The sequence below is a fragment of the Anarhichas minor genome, unplaced genomic scaffold (genome assembly GCF_050575085.1).
Source record: "Anarhichas minor isolate MPS153535 unplaced genomic scaffold, ASM5057508v1 ptg000014l, whole genome shotgun sequence".
NCBI lineage: Eukaryota > Metazoa > Chordata > Actinopteri > Perciformes > Anarhichadidae > Anarhichas > Anarhichas minor.
In genome coordinates, this window is record NW_027466460.1 from 4,472,747 (window position 1) to 4,495,295 (window position 22,549).

Here is a 22,549-nt window from a genome sequence, read left to right on the forward strand (position 1 = left end):
CTCTGGTCTATAAAGAGGATGTTGTCTGACCTTTACTCATGGAAAAATAAAAATACCTGAGTAATAGAGTTAAAGCTGAATCATAACAGTGCAGTGCCCTTGCTGAAGGACGGTTTTCAAATAGGCTAGCATGCTAACATAGTTCTACATATCTAGTTAGCAAAATAACATTCAGGTAACTTTATATTGCACTTCTTAACATTCTGCATCACACAGTAAATACTTTATGGCTGTCAGATTAATAACAATATCGACTTACCCTCCAGAGCGAGGACTTATTTAGCTAACGTTACAATTACAAAAGAAAACAAATAAAAAAATCTGGTATTTTTTCCTGTTCGGTTATTATCTTTATGATTTAGAGTTATATTCAAACCCTAACCTCGACTGTTCCGTGAAAAGATTTTTTTAATGTGGTGTGACATTTGTTTTTCTGCGAAACCATCTGCAATGATATACCAATTAGCTAAAGAGCTGCTATAATTAAGAGCAACAGTATCCTCTGTTTTGAAACACGATTGCATGTTGATTGCATCAACCCGTTATAAATAGATTGAGAATGAAGTGAGAGCACGGCCCCTTTCCTCCACTGAACTGGCAGCTTTAAGACTTGTTGTTTTAACAAGAGATGACAATATATTTCATCTAGCAGTATGTTTTGCTGCCCAGGCATTTCGTCACCAACCAATCAACCAATCAACCAAAGAGCTTTACCACTTGATCCATTACTGAAAAAAGCCAAACCAATCCTCTGTTAACTTATCTTACTTATCTGAAAACTGGAGCATGGTCGTTTGGTCTTTTTTTGTCCTTGAGAGTTAAGCAATGGTGGATAAGCCAGATATCAGTGATATCTTCTCAAGCTGAATATGATTGAACAAAAGGGAAGAGCCTAATATTCACCCAATAGAGTGAGTACCAGGCTCAGCCTCAAGTAGGCGATGTATGTTGAAGCCATTTAACATAGCTGGTTGCTTAGCTCCAAGCACAAGTGTCGTCCTTGTGTCAAATTGTTGCAACAGAACTGTTAAAAGGTAACTTGGTCACATGAGAGAATTTGCGCATAAGCAGTTTTTATTAATAGTTCTATTTGACCTCTGCATTTAGCCCATCATGAGCATTATGGGCTGCTGTAATACTAAATCTCACGAAAAATGTTCAGTCTCATGGCTCTGAATGGTTGGACAGGGTGCAAGGAATATTAACTATTTTACAGCCAACACTATTAAATCATGTGGAAACTTTAATTCTCAACAAACCAAAGTGCAGTTTCATTAACAGGAGGATGACGCACCTTCCATGGCTTCTCTAATCACCAATACAAAGCATTTAATGTGTATTATGTACTTCGCGTCATTGTTTTTTTGTTATTTTGTTCCAATTTACTCCCGGTGTTTTTTGAGAAGCTCGGTCGCCATTAACCAGTTAAGTTATTTGGATGCCTGGGAAAACAATTTATACATTTTTGGTAGGCTCACAAGTTGCATGAGCCACTAAGATCCTAAAGACCCCAAAGAAACAGTGATTTAGTTTCAGCCTTTATTCCGACAGAACATCACCCCATGGGTTTTCCATTAATTGATTACAAAGAGGGACCTTGCCAAGTGGCAAGAGTGAACAGTTCTGTATACAAACATCATTGTTAATGTAAATCAACATGGATATTAGTATACAAACATATTGGGGGATACAATATACTACCAATTGATATTGTAAAACTTACAAGTGTTCAGTACTTTCATAAATGATACTTGATTTACCCCACATGGAAAACAAAACATTTCTCTTCAAAAAGTGGTGTAATGCACGGATGACAATAAACATACACTCCAATATGAAGGTGTTGCCATTCTTCATTATATTGTGGATGGCTTGCTGAGGACTGCAGGCAAGTTTTCTTCCATCAAATCATGTCTGGAGACGTTATCAAGCCGGAGTGTTCATCCTAAATGGCCAATACTTTTTTCCTGTGATATGTGTACAACACACAGCTGGTAAGAATCACTGCACTGACACAAATAAACTGCCACCCAGTGATTTAAACATGTGTGAAGGTGAAATTACATTTCATGTTCTGCAAAACGCAGGTGAATTTATTTCACTATAATAACATCGCTAACTTGAGATAAAATACACTTTTGTGTTTTTCTTCTAGAACTCATAACGCATAGCAATCAGCTTAGATAAAAAGTGTTAATATACAAATCATGATGATGAGGACTGTACAGTATACAAGAGTAAATACAGGTTGAAATTACAATCACTCAAAAAAAGATGGATGCATTGTGCAGTTTGTTCTGTGCAATCAGTCTTTGGAAAATGACATTCATACAGTTTTCTTTGGATAGAAGTTAGAATCATAGGTTGAAGTTGTGTATACTTAGAGCCACCATCACCACTCCATGAGGTATTGGAACAGTGTCAAGAGTATACACCCCTTTTACAATGACCAGCAAATAAACGCTGACAGTGGAGTGAGACCAGATTCCAGTGATTTTGTGAGCAACAGTATGGCAGAGAAAGGCGTTCTTACTATCCCTTGTTAACAGGAATCTCTTTGCACAACAAAACTACAATAAGGCTCAGAAAAAACACAAAAACAATCATTGAACAGTCTGAACAGTCAAATTTGCACTGTTGTGAAACTATACGTATATTCTCAGGAATTTAGCTGCAAACACTTTCACCACCACATAGGAAATAATGATCCCACTGTAAACTACAGCTTTGCATATAGTATACAACAGAAGAAAAAGAAATACAGCTCAAAGTCACTGACAAACTGAAAGGCACATCTCTCACGAAGGATATGTTTGGCGTTCTTTATCTCCACGCAGTTGTAGAAAACTGCTACATTCAATCATTCATCATGCGAGTAAATTGCAGGTGAAGGGAATGGGCTGATGATAAATGCTGGGAGATCAAGTTCTGCAGTTTTGTTTCTCCCTGCTGCTAGTCACGACAAAACAGTCAATTTTAAATTATTTAAATAGTGTTTGTGCGACTTCTGTCTAAGTGCTTTTGGTTGCCGTTTTCAGATTTTTGATGTTCCTTGCATAGCAAAGCCACCAGCCATGCACTGCGACATAACTCAGCATCAGTCAGACAGGTTGGGACACTTTAGTCACCAGTACCTGGGTGGTTTACAAACAAAGAGTCTGAAACTTGATGGTGTCTACGGAGCAGTATTTGAGCAATGGAGGTAAACGTTGCTCTGAAAATGCACATGTAACTATGAATCTTCACATCTTAGATATGTTCACAAAACTGTGATACTCTCTCTTTGCACACAGATTCATTTTTCTATCTTCAGGAGTGTGGACTGCTGCTAAACAGAAGTGTCTGATAATACGCAGCTAAGAAGTTTGGAAATCAGAAAACAGCACAGTCTTTCTAAAACAAAATCAAATTGGTGTATAAGCAATTGTTTTATGTGAAGGGAGAATTGATCTAATATTAACAAATACGCAAAGAAGAATCACAGTGAAATAGAGCTTAAGGCAGCAGATCAACTATATAAAGGAAAAGAACAGATCACATTAAAATAAACTGTTAAATATAGAAATGTCTTTCTCAAATGTGCCACAGAAACACGCAGAGAGTGCAGGCGTTCGGAGGTTCACACTGAGAGAGGGGTTAGGTGCACCTGCAGTGCAGTACAGCCGTGAGACACGTTTCCTGCTGGTCTAGGTGATGAATTATTTTTCAGTAAAGGAAAAATCAGATGTCTTGATGGTTCCTGTTTTTGGAGAGAGTATGTGAAACATGTCTTTTGTGTTGCCACAGCACAGTTGTCTTTGGGAACTGATTTCAGGTCTGTCAAAAATCAAATCTCAATTTGTCAAAATGTGGAAAAAATGTATTTGTATAAATCTGTACAAATGTAAAAGTCTGTTTTTAGGGAGGGGTATCTAATGGATAAGAGATTAAAGTTGTATTATTGAGAACATTTAACTTCTGTTTAATCCTTTTTTATCCAAATGCAAAATTATTTTTTAATGGCTTAGCAGATGAACTTTGTGTGCATCCATTTCAGTGATGTATGATGATAATGATATATATCTATATATATATTCTCTGTAGAAGGCAATGAGGCAACTGATGAAGTAGGGTGCGAGTAGCTCAGATCACACTCCACTAATGTAAATATTATCGCTACAAATTCACTGTGATACTGCCAATGTCAAGCCTTTGCCATTGTTCCCCCTCTGTGAACGCCTGCTTAGCAGATGATCAAACATGTTCGCCTCCAGCCAGTACACCATCTTCTCTCCCTCCTCGTAAGCCTCTTCAGCAGCTGGTGGTTTCCAGGAGCTGCTTGGCCGCTGAGGCTTCTTCGCTACCAGAATTGGTCTTCTCGTCGGCCACTGCTCTGGCTGTTGGTTTCTCCTTGCGTTTGATCTTGAACACATCCCACCTCTCAGGCAATAGACCCTTGTTGAAAATGATGGATGTCAGCCAGGAGACGAGCAGGATAGACAAGAGCGAGGTGACCATGATAGTGGTGCGGAAGGGGAAATACTGGGTTAGCTTTCCCTCGTCATCCATACGGCAGCCAGGGAACTGGATGGCAGGCGGGAGGCCAATGAGGGGCTCGCCGCTCAGTAACCTCAGGATGATTCCCATCAGGTAGCCCAGGGTAGCTCCATAGCCGTTGGACACTTTGAAGAAGAGGACGCAGACCAGCTGAGGGAACATGATGGTGTAGGACATGTCCACCCCCACAAGCCAGAAGACCAGGACACTGCTGTCCAGAAAGGTGAGGGCAGTGCCAATCAGACCCACCACCACCACTGAGATACGGATCACCCACTGCATCTCACGGTCTGACGCCTGCAGTAGCGGAGAGAATGACAAGAAGAAACACAAAGAGAGTTAAGTTGCACCTTGTTATAGTAACGATCATTTGGTCTTGAGACCTTCTGGGTGTGGCTGTGTCACAGCGGGTTGTCACTTAACAGTAGATCGGCAGTTCGATCCCCGGCTCCTCCAGTCATTGTGTCGACGTGTCCTCCATTGGTAAGATACTGAACCCCAAATTGCTCTCGAAAGTGTGCCAGCAGTATGTGTGAGTGTGTGAATGGGTATTAGGTTGATTCAAGGTGCTCTTTAAGATTCAACCTGGTTGAATCTTAAAGAGCACCTTGTATGGCATATCTCATACTCTGTGTACATCAGTGTATGAATGTGTGTGCGAATGAGTAAATGTTGGCATGTAGTGTAAAGCGCTTTGAGTGGTCGGAAGACTAGAAAGGCCCTTTATAAATGCAAGTCCATTTACCAAGAGATCCCCTCACAAAGACACAGTACCAAAGTTACAGCACTACAAGAACATTCCTTGGGGGCGTAATAATGAAATCGATTGTTGTAATAGAGCAAACATCATACACAAGACTCTGTGTAAAACAGTGGACATACTGTACAGACTTTACAGTACAGTTATTGTAAAGTCAATAACTTGTGTTGCTGCCTCCAGCTTGTGTTGTGAGTCCAGTATAGTGATACAGTCTCTGCGGAATTCACATGATTTGATGGTTAATCAACCTTTAAATTACATATTCAAATGCATCAAATTAAAGATTTTTAAATCTTGTTCGGTCCGTGACTATGATAGGATCAGATTACAAGGAATAACATTAAGATTTTGTTACACAGTTTGGAGCCTTCAAACTTTAAACCCTCTTTTCTCAACAGTAGTATTCAGTATTTGGTTACAGATATGCACAACGTTTATATTTTTCTCCAAGATTCTCACCTGCTTCCTGAGGATGTTCTTGTATACATTTGAGGAAAACAATGAGGCGGAGGACAGAAGAGCTGAGTCCATGGAAGACATGACAGCAGCAGCTACAGCTCCAATACCGATGATGGAGATGTAGGGCGGTGTAAGGAACTGCAGGGCGATGGGGAGGATTGAGCCTGCCTGGTTGCGCTCATATGGGGTGGGTAATCCATAACTGGTTGAGTTCCAGTCTGGGAGGAAGGATAGATGAATTCTTGGATTGAGATCAAAGTATTGCGTTATATCTAAGAAACAGATCTTAATTCTGTAAAATGATGAAAATAAATGTATAAATTCTGATTCATTTAAATGAAAACGACACCATAATCATCGGGCGGATGACACATGACATTTCATATCTTGCAGAGTGAAAAAAAAAATAATAAGCAAAAGGATTTTAAGTTCCTGGGAATTAGCATCACAAACAACTTGACATTGTCATCACACATCTCCATCATGAAAGGCTGTATTTGTTAAGGAAACTTAAGATGGCAAAGCTCCAGTGCCAAGTTCTTGTCAACTTTTACACAGGAGCAATAGAAAGCATCCTGACTGGACAAACTGGCATGGATGTGCACGGCCCAGGACAGAAGGGCTCTAGAGCGGGTGATTAAAACCGTCTGAAACATCATTGGTACCCATCTCCGAGCATCATTGATATTGGTGACAAGAGGTGCCTGCGAAAAGCCCAAAGGATATTAAAAGACATGACCCATACCAGCCACAGCCTGTTCACCCTGCTGCCATCTGGTAAAAGATACAGAAATATAAGTTGCTTTACCACCAGACTTCAGAGCAGCTTCTTTCCTCTTTTTTTTTTACGTAGCAAAACCAAACTACAACCGCATTTCGTTGTGTTACCCTGTGTCGTACAATGACAGTAAATTAACCTTGAACCTTGAAAATGAAAGCAGACTTAAGAATATTCCAGGGCTGTAAGTGAAGAGTGTGTACCTGTAGAGGCAGCCACAGCCCCCACCAGAATGGAGGGGATACCCAGCACCAGGCAGAAGCCTGAAGAGGCGTAGCAGGTCACTTGAGCCTGGGTGTAAGATGAGGCGGACAGGATTCTTTGGTAGAACGCCTGATAGGCCAAACCACCCAGAGCCTGGCACAAACACAAAGTTCAGACATGAAGACGGGAATCAGTTTGCACAGCAGTGCAGGACAAAAAGGAACAATCCTCTCATGCCTTTGCTTTTGTTGTGCTTGGCGGTTGGCTCATCAAATGAAATAACAAGCCCACTCACCAACAACATGAAGTCATCAAACCACTTGCCGGCCTCATCGAACTCCACTGTGCCGACCCAGGGAGCCTGAAAGGTCTCGTTGTAGGCCGTCAGTGAGATGTCCATAGAGTGAGGGTTGGTCAACAGGAAAGGAACACACACCCACTGTATACACAAACACAAGGATACAGTTAATCTGATTTTGGGCTTAGCACTCAGTTTCTGAGTGCTGCACAGCACACCTATGCCACACAATGATTCACTTTACACAGGTCATACTGATCCAGAACTCCCTCTTTTCAATCATATCACATGCTCTTTATCAGTGGGTGTAATAATGAGCAGATTTCATGGAATTTTAAATGGAATTTCATGGAGCTCATAAAGCTCAACTTTTAAGTCAACACGGACAAGAAGTCTTTAAAGAAATTAATTTGAACATCTACAATTGGGCAAACTGCTGCTGGTAAAGATCATGTGAAGTGATTGAAAGCTCCAGCAGCTAAGCCTTTTTGGGGAGATTATTTTGTCAACCACTATTTCTAACGTTATGAACACATTTCTTAGGCTAAGGAACTGTGTATACAACAAACAGGGGTGCAGCTTTAAAGCCGTTTCTCACCAGTGCGATGTGGAAATGTGGTGCAGGAATGGGGAAAATCTGAGTGCAACTATGTACTCTGGGCCCAGTGTAAATTATGAGCATTGCCATATTCTGTTTTCGTGAAATGTAAAAATAAATTGCTATAACGTTATCTTAGTACAGAGCCAGGCTAGCCATTTCCCACAGTCTTTAGTCTTTGGGCTAAGCCAATCGACCAGCAACATTCCTGTATTCAGGTTTAGTGAATGAGGCCCAATGACTTTCCTCCTAAATAGTGTCAGTGTCCACTCCACACAACAAAAAACTATCCAAACAGAGAATGTCAAACAAGATAACGTTAACGTCTCAATACATAAACTAATCAGACCCCAAATTTGATGCTAACGGTAGCTGTTGTGGCCACAGCCATCGAATGAAGGCTGGGACACGCTTGAGCTGTGGGGTATGACACATGTAACTGGAGCTGTTATTGAATAAGCTAATGAAATCAGTACATGCTTTAATTTAGCAGGTCAATTAATCAGTCTTCTTTCATCAACTTGTTACTACAATGTAGTTGAGTGAGTAATAGGGGTACATGCATGATGTTCATCATTCAATAGAAGAATGAAGCTGGAGCTATGAGGTTACCCTCCCCGATTGTTCAAGATGGTGCTGTGTGAACAGGTCAATAGCTAGATGTTACGCACCAGACTGACAAAGATGAGGATGAGCTGGATGACGTCTGTGTAGGCCACAGAGTAGAGCCCCCCGAGCAGTGTGTAGATCATGGCCACCACTGAGGAGATGATGATGGAGTAGATGTAGGGCAGGTCCAGGATCACACTCATAGTTCCACCTGGAGCAACACAACAGAGCGATGAGCATTGGAGGACTGACGGACAAAAAGTCTTACACCAAGTTGTCTAATGTACAGGCGTTGGTTGCTACAGATACATGCAACTGCTTGCTGTGATAGTTAAATTGCGTGTTTTATTAAGTTCTCAATCTCTTTCAGGCTAAATATTTTCCCTCTCACACAGACACGCATTATACATGCATAAGTATGTACTTATACTAAAGACGCAAGGCAATGCTATTGTCTTGTTTTACTTTTCGTATCTTAATGCAGTTTTTTCCCCAAAAAACACAAATAAATTAAACTTTTAACAACAAAAAGCAAAATATTACATTTGTAGTTATTGAAATCAATAATAAAGCTACACTTACGCATGGGAGGCTTTGGTTAAACTTTTGAAAAGCACCCTAGAGCTTAGATAAAGCAACAAGCCAACATAAAACGATACAATTGTAACAAAAACAACTGTACAGAAACACATAACAGTAGCAGCCTATTGATTGTGACTCCAAAATAGATGTATTAGATGAATTATCACCCTAATACTGATAATTCTTAATTAAGTAAACAAAATCAAGCAGAAGGTAAAGAGAAGTGTCTTCAAGTAGTGAAACAAATGTGTAAAATACGTATAAGTAGAGATAAACAAGTGAATAATAAAAGAAGACATCTTGTTACTCAAACAAGGCAAGCAAAACGACACTACCTTCACCAGCTCTTCTCCCACATTGCCAGGGTCTCCCCAGCCGCAGCCTGCAGCCACACACAACAATGCTCTTAAACATAAAGAGTGTCAGATCGGCACCATCGAGCGCGACTTACCACCCTGGTGACCCCTCAACCCCCTAAACCACCCTGTCTTTGCATCATCTTGATGATGCATATTTCACAGTTTTCAGTTTGTCCTTTCACCCCATGACATTTTTTAAATCAAACCTATTTCCCTGAAAGATTTGTCACCATATTATTTATCGGCTGCTTTATCATATTAACTAAATTAGTTTGTTGATGTTTCTTTACCCTGCAGACAGACTAACCATCACTTAATTGATATTACAACAAGATAGTAACTAGGTACCACAGATATTCACCACCTGTTCATACTTTTTTTTAGGTAAGCGCTGAATACAGATACATTACATTGAATGACAGTTACCTAATGTTTTTCACTCTTTAAGTCATATTCACAACTTTTATTTTGAACTTGTTCTCATCACAAGTTTTTCTGTGTTGCTTTGCTGTGTTTTGTTTACTTTTGTAATATGTATAAATTGAAATGTGATCAGACTCTATCCACAAGCGGTCAGTTGAGATGCATTCTGATGTTATGTGTAAACTGGAATCCATCTCGACCTGATATGGATATATCTGGATATGCATCCAGACTAAACAGGGCACTGTATCCCTATCTGTTCTGTGCTGAGCTGTGCTGTTCCCATCCATGCTAAATTAGAAATTGGATGGGGATGGAGAGAGAGAAAGAGCTGCCTAAATACCCCTGTGTTATTTTTAGATCCATGTCCCACCTTCACACTACTCATGCATGTGCGTGCGTGCACAACCACCACAAACATACCGTTTGCAGCCTTTCTGTTCTGTCCCCGATTCTTTCCCGGAAGAAATTTGACCTTTGTTGATACTGCACACAGCACATGGGAAGTGTGTTTTAAAAGTGAGTTCCTTTCTGGCACTGAACCACCCAAGCCCCCCCCTCCCACTCTCAAGCAGACCTGAAGCTCAGTTTATACTACACTTATACACACACATAAACAAACAGTCTCCCAGCAACAACTCCCTTGGGTCAAATGCTCAGTGCACTCTCTGGAGTGTCAAGTGTTTATGTGCGTGTGTGCAAAGTGCCCGTCGGGGATGAAAGCATAACTTTCCCAGAAACAACGACAGGAGGTTTTACTGAGGAGTGAGGGGTCCTCTGGTTCTATATTGGTTTAATAGGTTTGGGACATTCCTGCCTCCCAACCAGTCCTTTTGTGGAGCGTGATACAGCATACAGTGCTACCTTGGTGACTCAAACACTGTCAATGGATTTCACTGTTTCCCTTCAAGTTTAAAAAGACTTAAAGAATCATAATGTCAAGTCAGTATGTAACATGTTCCCTCTGTCAATCAGTTAGAGCCCTGGCACAAACAATAGTAAAAATATTTTGATGACTCTAATGACAAATTATAACAATCTGGTTTGAGTAATTGATCACCTTTCACAATCAACAGGCTGCTCGATGTTTAACCCCCCTTTTCAAAAAACACTGGAAAAGAAAACAGTATTAAAAACACACACAAGAAAACATTACGTATACACATTCACGTTGCAGAGCACCTGCACTATGAAAGCACAGAAACAAACACGGTTAAATTATCACTTACAGACTAGAGACACAAACAACAGTGCCACTTTTTTTGTCACCTGAACAATTTTCCACACTACACAACAATAATCCCACATTATAATAATAATAATCCATGGATGGTGGCTGACCCTGTTTGTGCTTATAATTATGTTTTTATTTTATATCAGGAAGACAGCCGCTCAATTGACCGTTTGCTAATGACCAACAAAAACAACTTCAAGACTCTCAATGATGTTGCTATGGACATTATACGTATCAGAAATTACATGAAGTCGTTGCCAGGTTTCATAGTATGGAGTACCTTTCGCCGATACTATAAAACCTGACCATATAAGTGATAGCATTATATCAATTAATATTAAGGTTTTACTGAATATCGCGTTTTTGACATTTGATGTTTACGGATGAAGCTTCAAATGTTTGTCGTCATATTTTATAATGTCATCAACCTATAAAAATGGGGAAAATATTATTTTGTGTTATGGTGGTAATATAAATGTAATTTATGGTGCTGTTAGATTGCTGCTTGTGTTAGACCACCCCTTTAATACAGGTAAGATCCATCCAGCAAGCCGGAGAGTAAACTGTTTTTTGACCTCAATGAAAATTATGTTTTAGAATGGCTAAACGCCAAAAAATATAGTTTGAAGCATACTATTTAGTGAGATAAAAAGAAGTGAATTTAAGAAATGATTGGGCTACATTTATCTGTTTTCAATAAATTCGTTTTATGGACTAGCCCTGTGAATGTGAGAGAGAGAGTGAGAGAGAGAGAAAACAGAAGTTGGACATGCAATGTTCAAATATCAACATTATGATTGAAGCTTTACAGCTTCGAACTACTCAGTACAGCCCTAATTAATATAAGGCCTGTTATTATCTATCTTTTCGGCATGCCTGCGTCAGTGACTGAGTGTGCACCTTTGTGTCTGTCCACAGCTAATCTTGCATCTGCTGCAGCAAACTGCATGATATTTTGTGTGCCCAATTATCTCTGGGTTGGGGTGACTCACACTTACTAAAAACACCTTTTGTTGCCTGTTTGATTGGGCCGCTATTGATAGCACAGCTGAGTGCATTGCTGACCCTGGTGTGTTTGGCTAACAATTAACAGCCAATGCAACTACCAGTGCACACAGTGCTGTACCTCACTGCAACTAACCCACTGCTAACCAGGCAGAAAGCTTGGTGAGTTAAAACATTTTTTTGGGCAAAATTGTATGACATGTATTATACAATGACTTTGAGGCGATTGTTTTTGCCACTTGTTTTTGAGTTTGAATTCAGTATGTTTGAAGACTGGGTTATATTCATTCCATCAAACAGAAGCAAAACACGAGGACGTAACACATAATAATAAACACATATGCTCCATATGATTCAGTCCAGTCATGAATGATGAAAACCAGTGCAATAAAGCTCAGCATTTACACTCATTACAATAACATGCTTCCTTGGCACCACCAATAGAAAATGCAACCACATTGTAACCTCTTTTACACAGTCTTGCCCACTAAGAGCCCCTCTCCAGTGTGTAGAGTTGAATGTGAGTTTATTCTAGTAAACATCTGATCTTGCGAAACTTAAAGTTTTCGGTGGAATGCCTGCATCGTGAATATAATGGTTTGAACGGGAAAATTTGTTAACTAAAATTCCACATTATCAATTTTTTTGTTTACATTTACATTCCCAGTGTAAAAAGGCCTTTAAAGGCAAGCTGTAGTTTGAGGTGATAATTTTTATTATTAATTGTCAGGTGTTACTTCTATTCTTTTCACATGCTTTCTTGCAGTAATCCACAGTGCGGAGCCAAAAAAGCACCAACCATCAACATCCAGTCTACTCTGGTGTCTGTGCAAATTGTGTACTCAGACCTGTGGTTGCCTACATGATTGCATAAGTATGTAAGTAATTAAGTAGTATTATATTGCCAGAGAGTTTTACAGAGTGAAGTAACTTACCCAGGCTGACGAGTGTGCGTGCCACCCACAGGACATCAGCCACCAGTGCGGGAAAGATCAGTGCAGTGCTCAGAACGTTCCCATATTTCTGTTGGAAGGGGTCCATCATTGTCACATACTTGTTCTCTCTCATAGGCTTGGCAAAGAAAAACCCACCTGGAGCAGGAGGGAAGGGATTAGCATAGAATGATAATCTCTCTCTCTTGAAATGATGATCTTTCTATCATTTAAAATCCCAATGAGAGAGAAGGGACAAAGAGGAAGAGGGTCAGCAAGAGAGTGAAAGACAAGAACAATGTTCCCCCCAAATAACACAATAAACACCTTCAGCTGAAGCTGGGTCTACTGGGCCAACATAGGGAATGTTGTATTTCCTGATCAGGGACATTGGAGTTTCCATTTCCTATTACTCTCATACCAGGCAGGCCATTGGGACATTGGGACTGCAGCGCTGATGTTTTAGTTTCAAATGCTCACAGACAGCACACTGAGATTGTCGATTTGATGAATTGAGGAGTGGGCAATGTAAGTCTCTGGGGGAACTGTCCCTTTGCACCTGTTGCCTCAAGTTACAATCCTGAGCTGATTTATCATGGTCCTATTTTTAACGTGAGCGACACATTTATTTGTGCGTGGAGTCAGATGGGAGTTGGGGGCATGGCCGCTACCTTACTGGTCAACAACGCTTCAGCTCGAGACAGAAGTCTGTGAAGTTCAATTTGATGTTTTATCTTGTGAACTGTGTGTAGAAACTTAATTTTAGAGTTTTCCCTGAAATGGCTAAAGTACTCTTTTGATGAATTATGATGAAAACAACAATCTAATACACACTTGTGCTTGTTGTTAAAATATAATTCAAATTGCCTGAGTGTCATACTACATGACTTTCATTTGTGTAAAATAAGGTATGGACTGAATGTCAAATGTTGACAACAACAATCTTTCTTCTTCCAATACTGAGTCCTGACCTCTCAAAAATAATCTAAATCTTAAGTAAGGCTTTCCAGTGTGTGAATGTTACCAGCCTGTGTGGCAATTTACTGGTGCTTGCAGATGTTCATTTCCGACCCTGCATTCAAGGCGTAGTGACGCCTAGTCACTACATCGTAGTGACGCCTTGTGTAGAAGACTATTTATGTTAGGCTGCATAAAGTTCATGTCTATTTCATCAGCACAGTTGTATCCCTGATTACAATCAGTAAGATAAAGACAGTAGTAATTGTGTGTGTGTGAGTGTGTGTGTTCATTGTCAAAGCTTGCGGGTCAGAGGTGCTACTCACCTAAGAAGAAGGTCAGGACATAAGGCACAGGCATGAGAGCCCATACTGCACCTAGTGTTGGGTTGTATGTTGCCTCAGCTATACCGAGGATGAAGCCTCCGCCCACCCACGTAGCTGCAGAGAGACAAACAACTTTTCTTGAGACACACCATTACTATATGTCAGTAACCATTTGCATTTTTCTTTCTAACATAAATAATTATAGTATCTAATGCAATGAACATATCAGGAAGAAAATAATCAGTCTGATTGAATTCCCTCTGACTGCTTTACCTGTAAGAGTAAAGATGCCGACTAGCAAGTTGATGTTGCGTCCGGCCAGGAGAGTTATCTCCATGCCGTCTCCTGAGCATTTCTTTTCCTCCTTCTTGGAACGCATGGACGCCCAGATGCCCGTACCCAAGATCAGCAGGTAGAACCCCGCCATCACCACCAGACCCGGCACATTGAGAGTCATCCTGAACTACTTCTGAATGTGTTTCCTGTAGAGACATGAAAAAGAAAATAAAAAAGACTTGAATTGCTAACAGCTGGTAAAAGAAATATGCAAATGATGTTTGCAAAGCTTGTGATGTCACTGTGATATACAACTCAAATTGCACCCACAAAATCACATTACAATACATATTCCATTAACTTTTTATAGAGAAAGTATTTGTAGGACTGTAGGGCAAGGGTGTGGGGGGAGACAAGTTTGCTTGTCATCTATGATTCTGACAATCAAAAGGTACATTCATCATAAGCAGAAAGCTAAAAAGCGCAAATCATAACCAATAATGAATAGAAGCCAGCAGCTTGTATTTAAACTAATGCACGGAGGAAGTTGAGCAAGGAGTAAAAATAACTCTTATGTCTTCTTAAAAATAAAGACAGTAAATAAAGAAAAGGCTACAGTGAAGAAAAAGAAGAAGAAAAGAACAGTACTATCGCGAATGAGCTCTGCTTGCTTTGCAGATGGGGGGGGAGAGACAAGGTGTTGAGAAGAGGGGAAGTGGAGGGAGAAAAAAAAAGAGTCAGAGAGGCGAAAAGAGATCTCACCATAATACTTGCAGCACTGACAAAGATGGCGGACAGATGTTGTCCCCCGTCTTCAGTGGTTGGGCAGCCCGAGTTTCTAACCCAAACATTGTGAAGTGAACACAACACGTTAGTGTGCACACATGTGTGCCTATGTGGGTGCGGTTACTGAAACTGTTAAAAATCGTAAAAAAAAAAAAGGATTAAAAGATGAGACGAGCTTTTGGGCTTATAAAAAAAAGAATTAATCTTCAACTAAAAGTTTGCACCTACTTGCACCCACATCTCTGCACATGGCATATGTTGACTATACTGTATCAACTGTGTTTTAATGCAGTCAAAAAAATGTGAGGGACTCATGACACGTTTTCTATCTAAAATATCACAGGAAGGCAGTTTCTTAGAAAGCTTTTTCTTTATTATAAACAGAAAAGCACAGCCATCATTTTCATGGTGACAAACGCATAGCAGCCATGGCCCCAACCCAAAGAAGTGGAAAAAAAGAAGAATTTGTTATACAAAGAGCTTTGGCCGGGATCATAAAACTCGAGGAAGAAAGAATGCATAATAACGACTTTGGAGAAGAGAGAGGAAAATAAGGAAATGTTTGTGAAAGGAATGGACTGAAAATATGGGTAGGACTAAGAGGCAAATGTGTGTGTGTGTGTGTGTGTTGTGTCTTATCTGAGAGCATGGAAGGAATGGGTGGGGGAGTTACAGGCTGCTTGGCTCTGCACCAAAGTCAGCAAAAGCATGAAAACCTTACTTTAGTGCGCCATGTGTTTTTTTTTTTTGTATGTGTGTGTGTGTATGCACATTGTTGCAGCCTCTACATACCAGAAACTGCAGGGTTCAAACTGCATCTTTATGTTATATTACAGCACGGATATTTTCTGGTGAAAACCTGATTGGTTCAAAGAACCAAGATCTACATTCTGAAAAACATTCTAGCTCATGGTAATACATACAGAAAATACATTTTGTGATACACAAAAGCAGAAGCCTCCAGTTACTTTAGTGGGGGACTAGCTACCCCTAAAACCACAAGTAGCCTATACTTCTGAGAATACAATAAATGTTTTGAACCCCCCCAGGGAGGAGCAGAGCGGTAACAGAATTCCAAGTGGGCTGCTGGTATTTTTTTTCATTTTGTAAAACAAAGGAACTTTTCAAGAAAGAATCGTTCAGCAGGAATTTCAGGGAGAGTTGCTTCAGAGATATTTCCCTTTTAGGAACCCAACGTTTCTGAATTCATGAACAACAGATGTCCCCCCTTAATTGTTATGGAATAGTTACTTATTTCCTTGAAGCTGCATCCATCATCTATCATTTGGAGCCAGAAAAACTCTAATACATGATAACAGATAGAAAACCCTGACATATTACTGCCTAATAAGAGGTTTTGGCTAACGTGCTAGCAATAAGTTACTTTCACAAATCCAGCAGTTATTATAATTAATTTAGAGCTATATGTTTTTGGCGTATATTCACTCTCTTTTTTAGCTTTCTGTGTTCTTTAACTACTGAGAAAAATAATTAGCTTGCTAGCTAGCCATGGGTAATAAGACTCCCAGCAAGAGGTTAAAGCAGAGACAGTTCAGAAAGGAGACACCCTACTGAGTATCAGTTTCCTGTATCTGTGTCACATGGGTTTCTCCACTGCCCCGCCCCTCTAGGAGACTAGTGGCAGGTGATGGAGAAGTGAACGTGAATACAGATTATGACTGCTTCTTTCCCTCCTTAGACACCAAAGGAATTATTGGACTCACTTTTTACAAGCCACATCTTCAGAACATTCTTACACTGAAATGGCATCCGGAGAAAACTAACTTTGTTCGAGATCTTGCTAGATCTGGCAACCAATAATCAGAAATGCCTAGCTTACTAACTTGGTAATGCTAAATATGGTTGTTAGCCGTGTAAATATCTAATGTAAGCAAAAGAAAATATGAATATTATGTTGATATAACCCAATCTGCTTTTATCCATCTACACAACATTCACAACACTAATGAAAGCTTACTGGTGCTCCTGGACATTACATTAATGAGAGCAGCAATATTAAACCATGAAGTTAATGTGCTATATGACAAAAAACTATGAGCTTAAACAGGCCACAATGGATTTTGTTAAGGTATTAGGTTGATTTGAGAAGCTTTACATTCGTGAATTTGTTTGTAATTGACTTTCTCCTTATACTTAACTGTATGCTCAGTTCTTTTCAGCTTGCTAGGATTTTCACAGTCCAGACTACTTTAGTGAGCCCACTCACACTTTGTAACAGCATGCAAGATATTTCACAGAGCAGGGAGAGGCCTGGGGTCCCTCTATAGGGATATGCACACCTATTGACCTACTTTGGAGTCGAACGAAATGTCCCATTATACATTCCCTCCTTCACTAAACACTCACATACTACTCACACTTTCCTCTCTGTCGTCTTTCTAAGGATCTCATTGCACTCAATGTCACATCACAGTCATGTCTTTATGCATACCTGCAAACTCATAAGAGGTTAAAGTGATTAGTTTTCATCAAACCCTGTTACTGTATGGCTTTATATTAACTTCCACTGTTACTGTAAAGCTGTTAGAATTGTGGCCTATCTTCTATTTGCAATTAATATGCATTCAAACCGGTGAACGGAAGTTACCATATTTTGGAATGCAGAGGAGTTATGTATACGGCTTTGGTTGCAACAGCGACCTGTCAATCACATTAAGCCAGCTCTTAAGCATACTCTGCTTTATTGTGTATTTTACTCTAAACCGGACCATTTTTTACTGAATGAACATTGTTGTATTGAAGAAGACTTGAAACTAGAGATTGAGACCATAAACACGTGTTTACAATGTTTACTGAGGAAATAAATCAAGTGAGCTGTAGGGTCATTTTCTCATAGACTTCCATACAAACAGTTATTTTTGCAACCGGAGTTGCCCCCTGCTGGCTGGTCGAGAGAATGCAAGTTTTAAGACACTTATACATTGCCTTCACATGGCAGAATCGGAGGTTGCAGCCTGGTAAAGACGGAAGTTTATTTTGAAAGACGCTATGCATGTAACAAGTGTATATTAATACGCTATTGCTGAGAAGTGCAAAACAGACGCTAAAGGGGTAGGTAGGGCACATAGACTGTTAAAAAATGGATGTTGTCTCCATGACATCCCTCATAGGTTTCTGAAAAGCTGTTGTGGAGCTCAAAGTGGGTGGCTCCGTACATCGCCTTTTTGGCAGTGACAACACAGTCTACTCGGCAAATCAAGAACTGGGCCGAGAGGTAGATCGTCAGTGGAGCTGACGCCCTAGTGACAAAGCAGAGCAGAGCAGAGCAGAGCAGACAGCTAGCAACCAGCGACCTCTGTCACCCCAAGTGGACACACCCTAATTAAGTCTAACTTCAAGTCCTAACATAACATATACTGTGAGTCATTTAACATTAACCCACCTACAGTTGGCATGAACGTGGGAATTAGCTATGGAGAACAGAAACGTTTTTGTACCAGGCTGAAAACATTTAAATCTGCTGTTAAGTTGGGCAACTTGCATGTCTATGGGGAACGGCCGTGTTTGGCACTTCCGCGTTGACTTAATTTCTCAGCACCAGAGGTTGCCAATTTGTAGAGCGTTATAGTTTGAAGCTTAATGCCACTGACCAAGCTGCATTATTTGACACACTGGTTTGAGAACGAGTTGGTCTTGCATAGGTGGCCTGTTATCAAATGCATAATGTCGCTCCACCGCTTGCTTTTCCTGTAATGCCTCTTTAAATAATGTCTGACCCTTTGGCTTCACTGTTCACTGGCGCTACGGCCTGCTTTCTCTCTACAGGATTGATTTCCTCTGTTTTGAGAGCCTTATGCCGTGTTCACACCGTTGATCGCGTCATTCGCGCCGCCGGTCTCGCCGGGGACTATTTGTGTTCATTCGCGTGAATCGCGCTGGACGTGCCGGATAGGGGGCGTGGCTTATCGCCCTGAAAGCCGTTCAACTGTCCGCCATCAACCAGGGAAAAAATAACCTCTATTTCTGCTTACTACGTGTTGTGGAAGTCCCAGATATCACGGGATATTAAACGCCGTCATGTCTGGGTTCATAACATTGTTCAGAGGAGCACCGTGGATTTTATCGAGAGGTGTATTCACTGTGTCTAGCAAGCCACACGTCGGCTGTTTACTACAGCTGTATGAACACAAAATAAACTGATTTGGCTGTGATTTAACGTCAATAAACCGACAAATATTGACTCCGAAATAACTACGTAATGATGCCGATTTGTACTTGTTTTCTCAATGGAGCTCGGATCGATCGGTAGTAGGCTATGCTAACATTGTAGCAGCTCCAGCATTGAAACACTCACAATAACGTCATCTAGACGTAAATACGGCAGCGTCTTTTTCATTGTTTGTACCATATGGTTTACACACACACATTTATAGACATAGTTTGGTCCGGTCTCTATTGATATGAGGTATCGTAGAGCTCTGGGTGAACATAGACGGCTACAGTATTTATTTATTGATTCAACAACGGCAGGACGTCAGTGATGACAGGAGAAGCATCTCAACGCTGATAGCCTATCGCGCCACAGCGTCACGCCATTTTTCGCCGAAGTTGAAACATTTCAACTCACGTGTTTGGGGCGATTTGGCGTTTGACGCAAATTCGCGCCAAACGCGCCGTTCCATCGCATATTCGCACCACTCCAGTCTCATCGCGTCTGTGCATAGACTTTGTATGTAATCTACTCGCGCGAATAATTCGAGCCGCGTTGGGTGTGAAGGCGTTCACACGGCATGGCATTAGTCATGAGTGCTCTCTCTGTCTATGTGGTAATACAGGTCCAGAAGTGCGTCTTGGCACAGGCGTAGCTACACTCTTTCACTATCACAACGCACGTGTGTGGAAAATTACACACCTCACGTCCCTGCCTCTCAGTATTTTTCTGTTCAGACCGACTCAGCTGTGAACTCCACCACCTGCAATTTGGAGATGTGGAGTATTTAGGGATGTCATCATGTGCTATAAGCGGGGAACACTGAACTGAGTGTTAATGGTGATTTTCACTCCAAGTCTAATCACATACACACATGCTGTGAGGAGGCTATAAAAGTTCAGGTGGATGTATTGCAGCAGTGAAATGTGACCTTGCCATACACAAACATGTTGTCTTTCACAGAGAGAGAGAGAGAGAGAGAGAGAGAGAGAGAGAGAGAGAAAGTGAGAAGACCAACAGACAGATCATGAAAGAAAGCAGCTATCTGCCTTTATCTACCTTGTTCGTTCACCCCCCCCCCCCCCTGTTTCTTGGAAAGCGATTACCAAGACTTAACAAGCTAAAACAACGACCCAGACAACTACTAAGGAGTGTTCTCTGTAGTGGTCTTTGTAAACAGCACATTTAATTACTGCTGCTACATGGGTTTTAAAAGGCACAGAACTATCAAGGATATTAAATACTGGCTGTAAAAGTTGACTCTGGGAGAAAAACATTGCGTCTAAACCTACAGTATCTGTAAATTTAATACTATGCCAAAAATGTAACATGTTTCTGTATAAAGTCAATAGACATTATTGTAGTTTGTGACCGATTTCTGCTTTAGATGTTACAAAGTAGAGTACCTTGAAACAAAGATGAACTTTCACCATTTCTGACAAAGTCACTCACAGGATACGGAGGCTGGTGATCAAAGGTCTGGCAGGCAACAAGGGGATCTGTTGAAAGTACATGTTGGGGCCATCAAAGGCAAACGGGGACAAATTAATGCTAATCTCTTAGAGGGAGCTGCTCACTTTGTTAATTCACTCGAGGCGCTGTTCAATGCGATCGGGGATGGTGACATTGATTAAGAGTGACAGCGATAATTGGAGTGATAAGAGGAGGAAATACTTGACAGTGAGGAAGTCAGTGGTCAGGTGAAGAGAGTTTTTATTTCACATGGAAAACTGCCAGGAAATACAGCGGTGAAAAAAATAATTGGGGAACCAGCAAATAATAATAATAAATAATTCTACAAAATAAATGACAGCAATCCCTCACTGCATTCTATACAATCACTCTGGATTATCATTTCATTAGTGATTACCACAAAATATCAATAAAAATAGATTTTTCAAAACAAGATGTAATCATTAAAATGTAAATAAAATATATTTCCATTAGTTTAAGTCAGCCTAATACTACTAAGTACTATATCTATACTGCAGTATGACTATTCTCTCAGTCTCTGCTATGTCTACGACCAAGTGCAGTGGAAAATTACAGCTTATCAAAACCATTGATGGAGAGAAAATAAAAAAAAACAGAAGACAGCTGTAGTCACAGAATAGACACCAGAATAACCTATTTGGCTCCAACCCAGTGCCCCTCAGTGCTATTTCTAGGATAGGCATGCATCTCACTTAGTGTGTCCTAATTTGACCAAGTTTAAATAGACCTCTCAAAGAAAAACACAGTCATACTGTACACGCACAATCATGGAATTGCACATAAAGTAAACAACAACATTGAAAAAAACCGAGCACAGGAAACACAAGTGAGCATATTGAATGACTGGATACATACCTAGGGTTAACTGTACGTGTCAGTTCCTAGTGATGACGTGAAGAGGGAACGGAGGCTATTCTCACAGGACAGAGAATAGGCAAGGTGATAAATTCAGTCCAGGAGGAGTACGATTGATGTGACACTCATCCACAGTGTTTGGGAGTGAAAAAGTTTGCCAAGAGATGGGAAGCAACACAAAAAACAACAATAGATGCTCTTCAATCTCTCACACTTAAGAAGCCAAAAAGTCTAATTCGGTTTTGTTTTTTTCTTCAGTTTTTTAACAAAGTGCTCTACAGTGAAGAAGGAGAAAGGTCTGAGTTGATGTTCAAAACTCATGAGGCTAGGTCAACAAGGAAGGTAAGAACTCTCTAGAATCAGCAATCAGCGGTCCCCTGGTTTTAAAACTCACAAGGTGGGAGGGTCCGACAGTATATGAAGGAGAAAGCAGTCACTACTGCCACCCGATTGGTCAGTGCATGAATGCTCCTGCGTGCAGCCAATAAGCCGTGTTCAGCATGTGGGGCAGACCCAGCCCGTTTGAGTGTGATCATCTCATTAACAACCTCTCCTTTCTCTGTTCAACTCCGCTTCTCTGGAAGCATCTCTGTCTTTTCCTTTTAATTTCCCTACCCACTGTCTTCAAATGGTTGCAGCTTCTCTCATCAAAACTCTCTCTTCGAAAACTAAAATCAGAAATGACTGCACCTCTCTGTCTCTCACCTATCTGCCGTGTTTCACAGTGACTGTACAGTTAGCATGACAGATGCCACCAAGTTCCTCACACACCCGCAATACGTGGAGAAAAACATCTCCTCTTCCAGAATGTCCCTGTTTTTTTCTTCAGTTTTAGTTTTAGTGTGTGAGCGCGCACACCCCCCCTCCTTGCCCAGGAGTTCCACAAAGCTTTGCTTGTTCTGTCCAT

The 22,549-nt window shown here is 40.7% G+C and overlaps 1 protein-coding gene across 6 annotated transcripts; it reads right to left on the reverse strand.

Annotated features, from left to right (window-relative positions):
• Positions 1-1,525: 1,525 nt before the first annotated feature.
• On the reverse strand, positions 1,526-22,052 carry LOC142949473 (high affinity choline transporter 1-like). Of its 6 annotated transcripts, none has more exons than XM_076091125.1 (11): positions 21,643-22,052; positions 20,746-20,792; positions 15,099-15,174; positions 14,334-14,542; positions 14,061-14,174; positions 12,781-12,936; positions 8,305-8,453; positions 7,033-7,176; positions 6,737-6,890; positions 5,756-5,973; positions 1,526-4,833 (listed from the first exon to the last, which is right to left on the reverse strand). In XM_076091125.1, the coding sequence occupies exons 4-11, from the start codon at positions 14,515-14,517 to the stop codon at positions 4,291-4,293; spliced, it is 1,662 nt and encodes a 553-aa protein (XP_075947240.1). In that variant the 5' UTR covers positions 14,518-14,542; positions 15,099-15,174; positions 20,746-20,792; positions 21,643-22,052; the 3' UTR covers positions 1,526-4,290. The 6 variants fall into 6 exon arrangements, with proteins under 6 accessions (XP_075947240.1, XP_075947239.1, XP_075947242.1 ...); XM_076091124.1 differs by having other exon boundaries at positions 20,700-20,792; XM_076091127.1 differs by lacking the exon at positions 20,746-20,792.
• Positions 22,053-22,549: the final 497 nt, after the last annotated feature.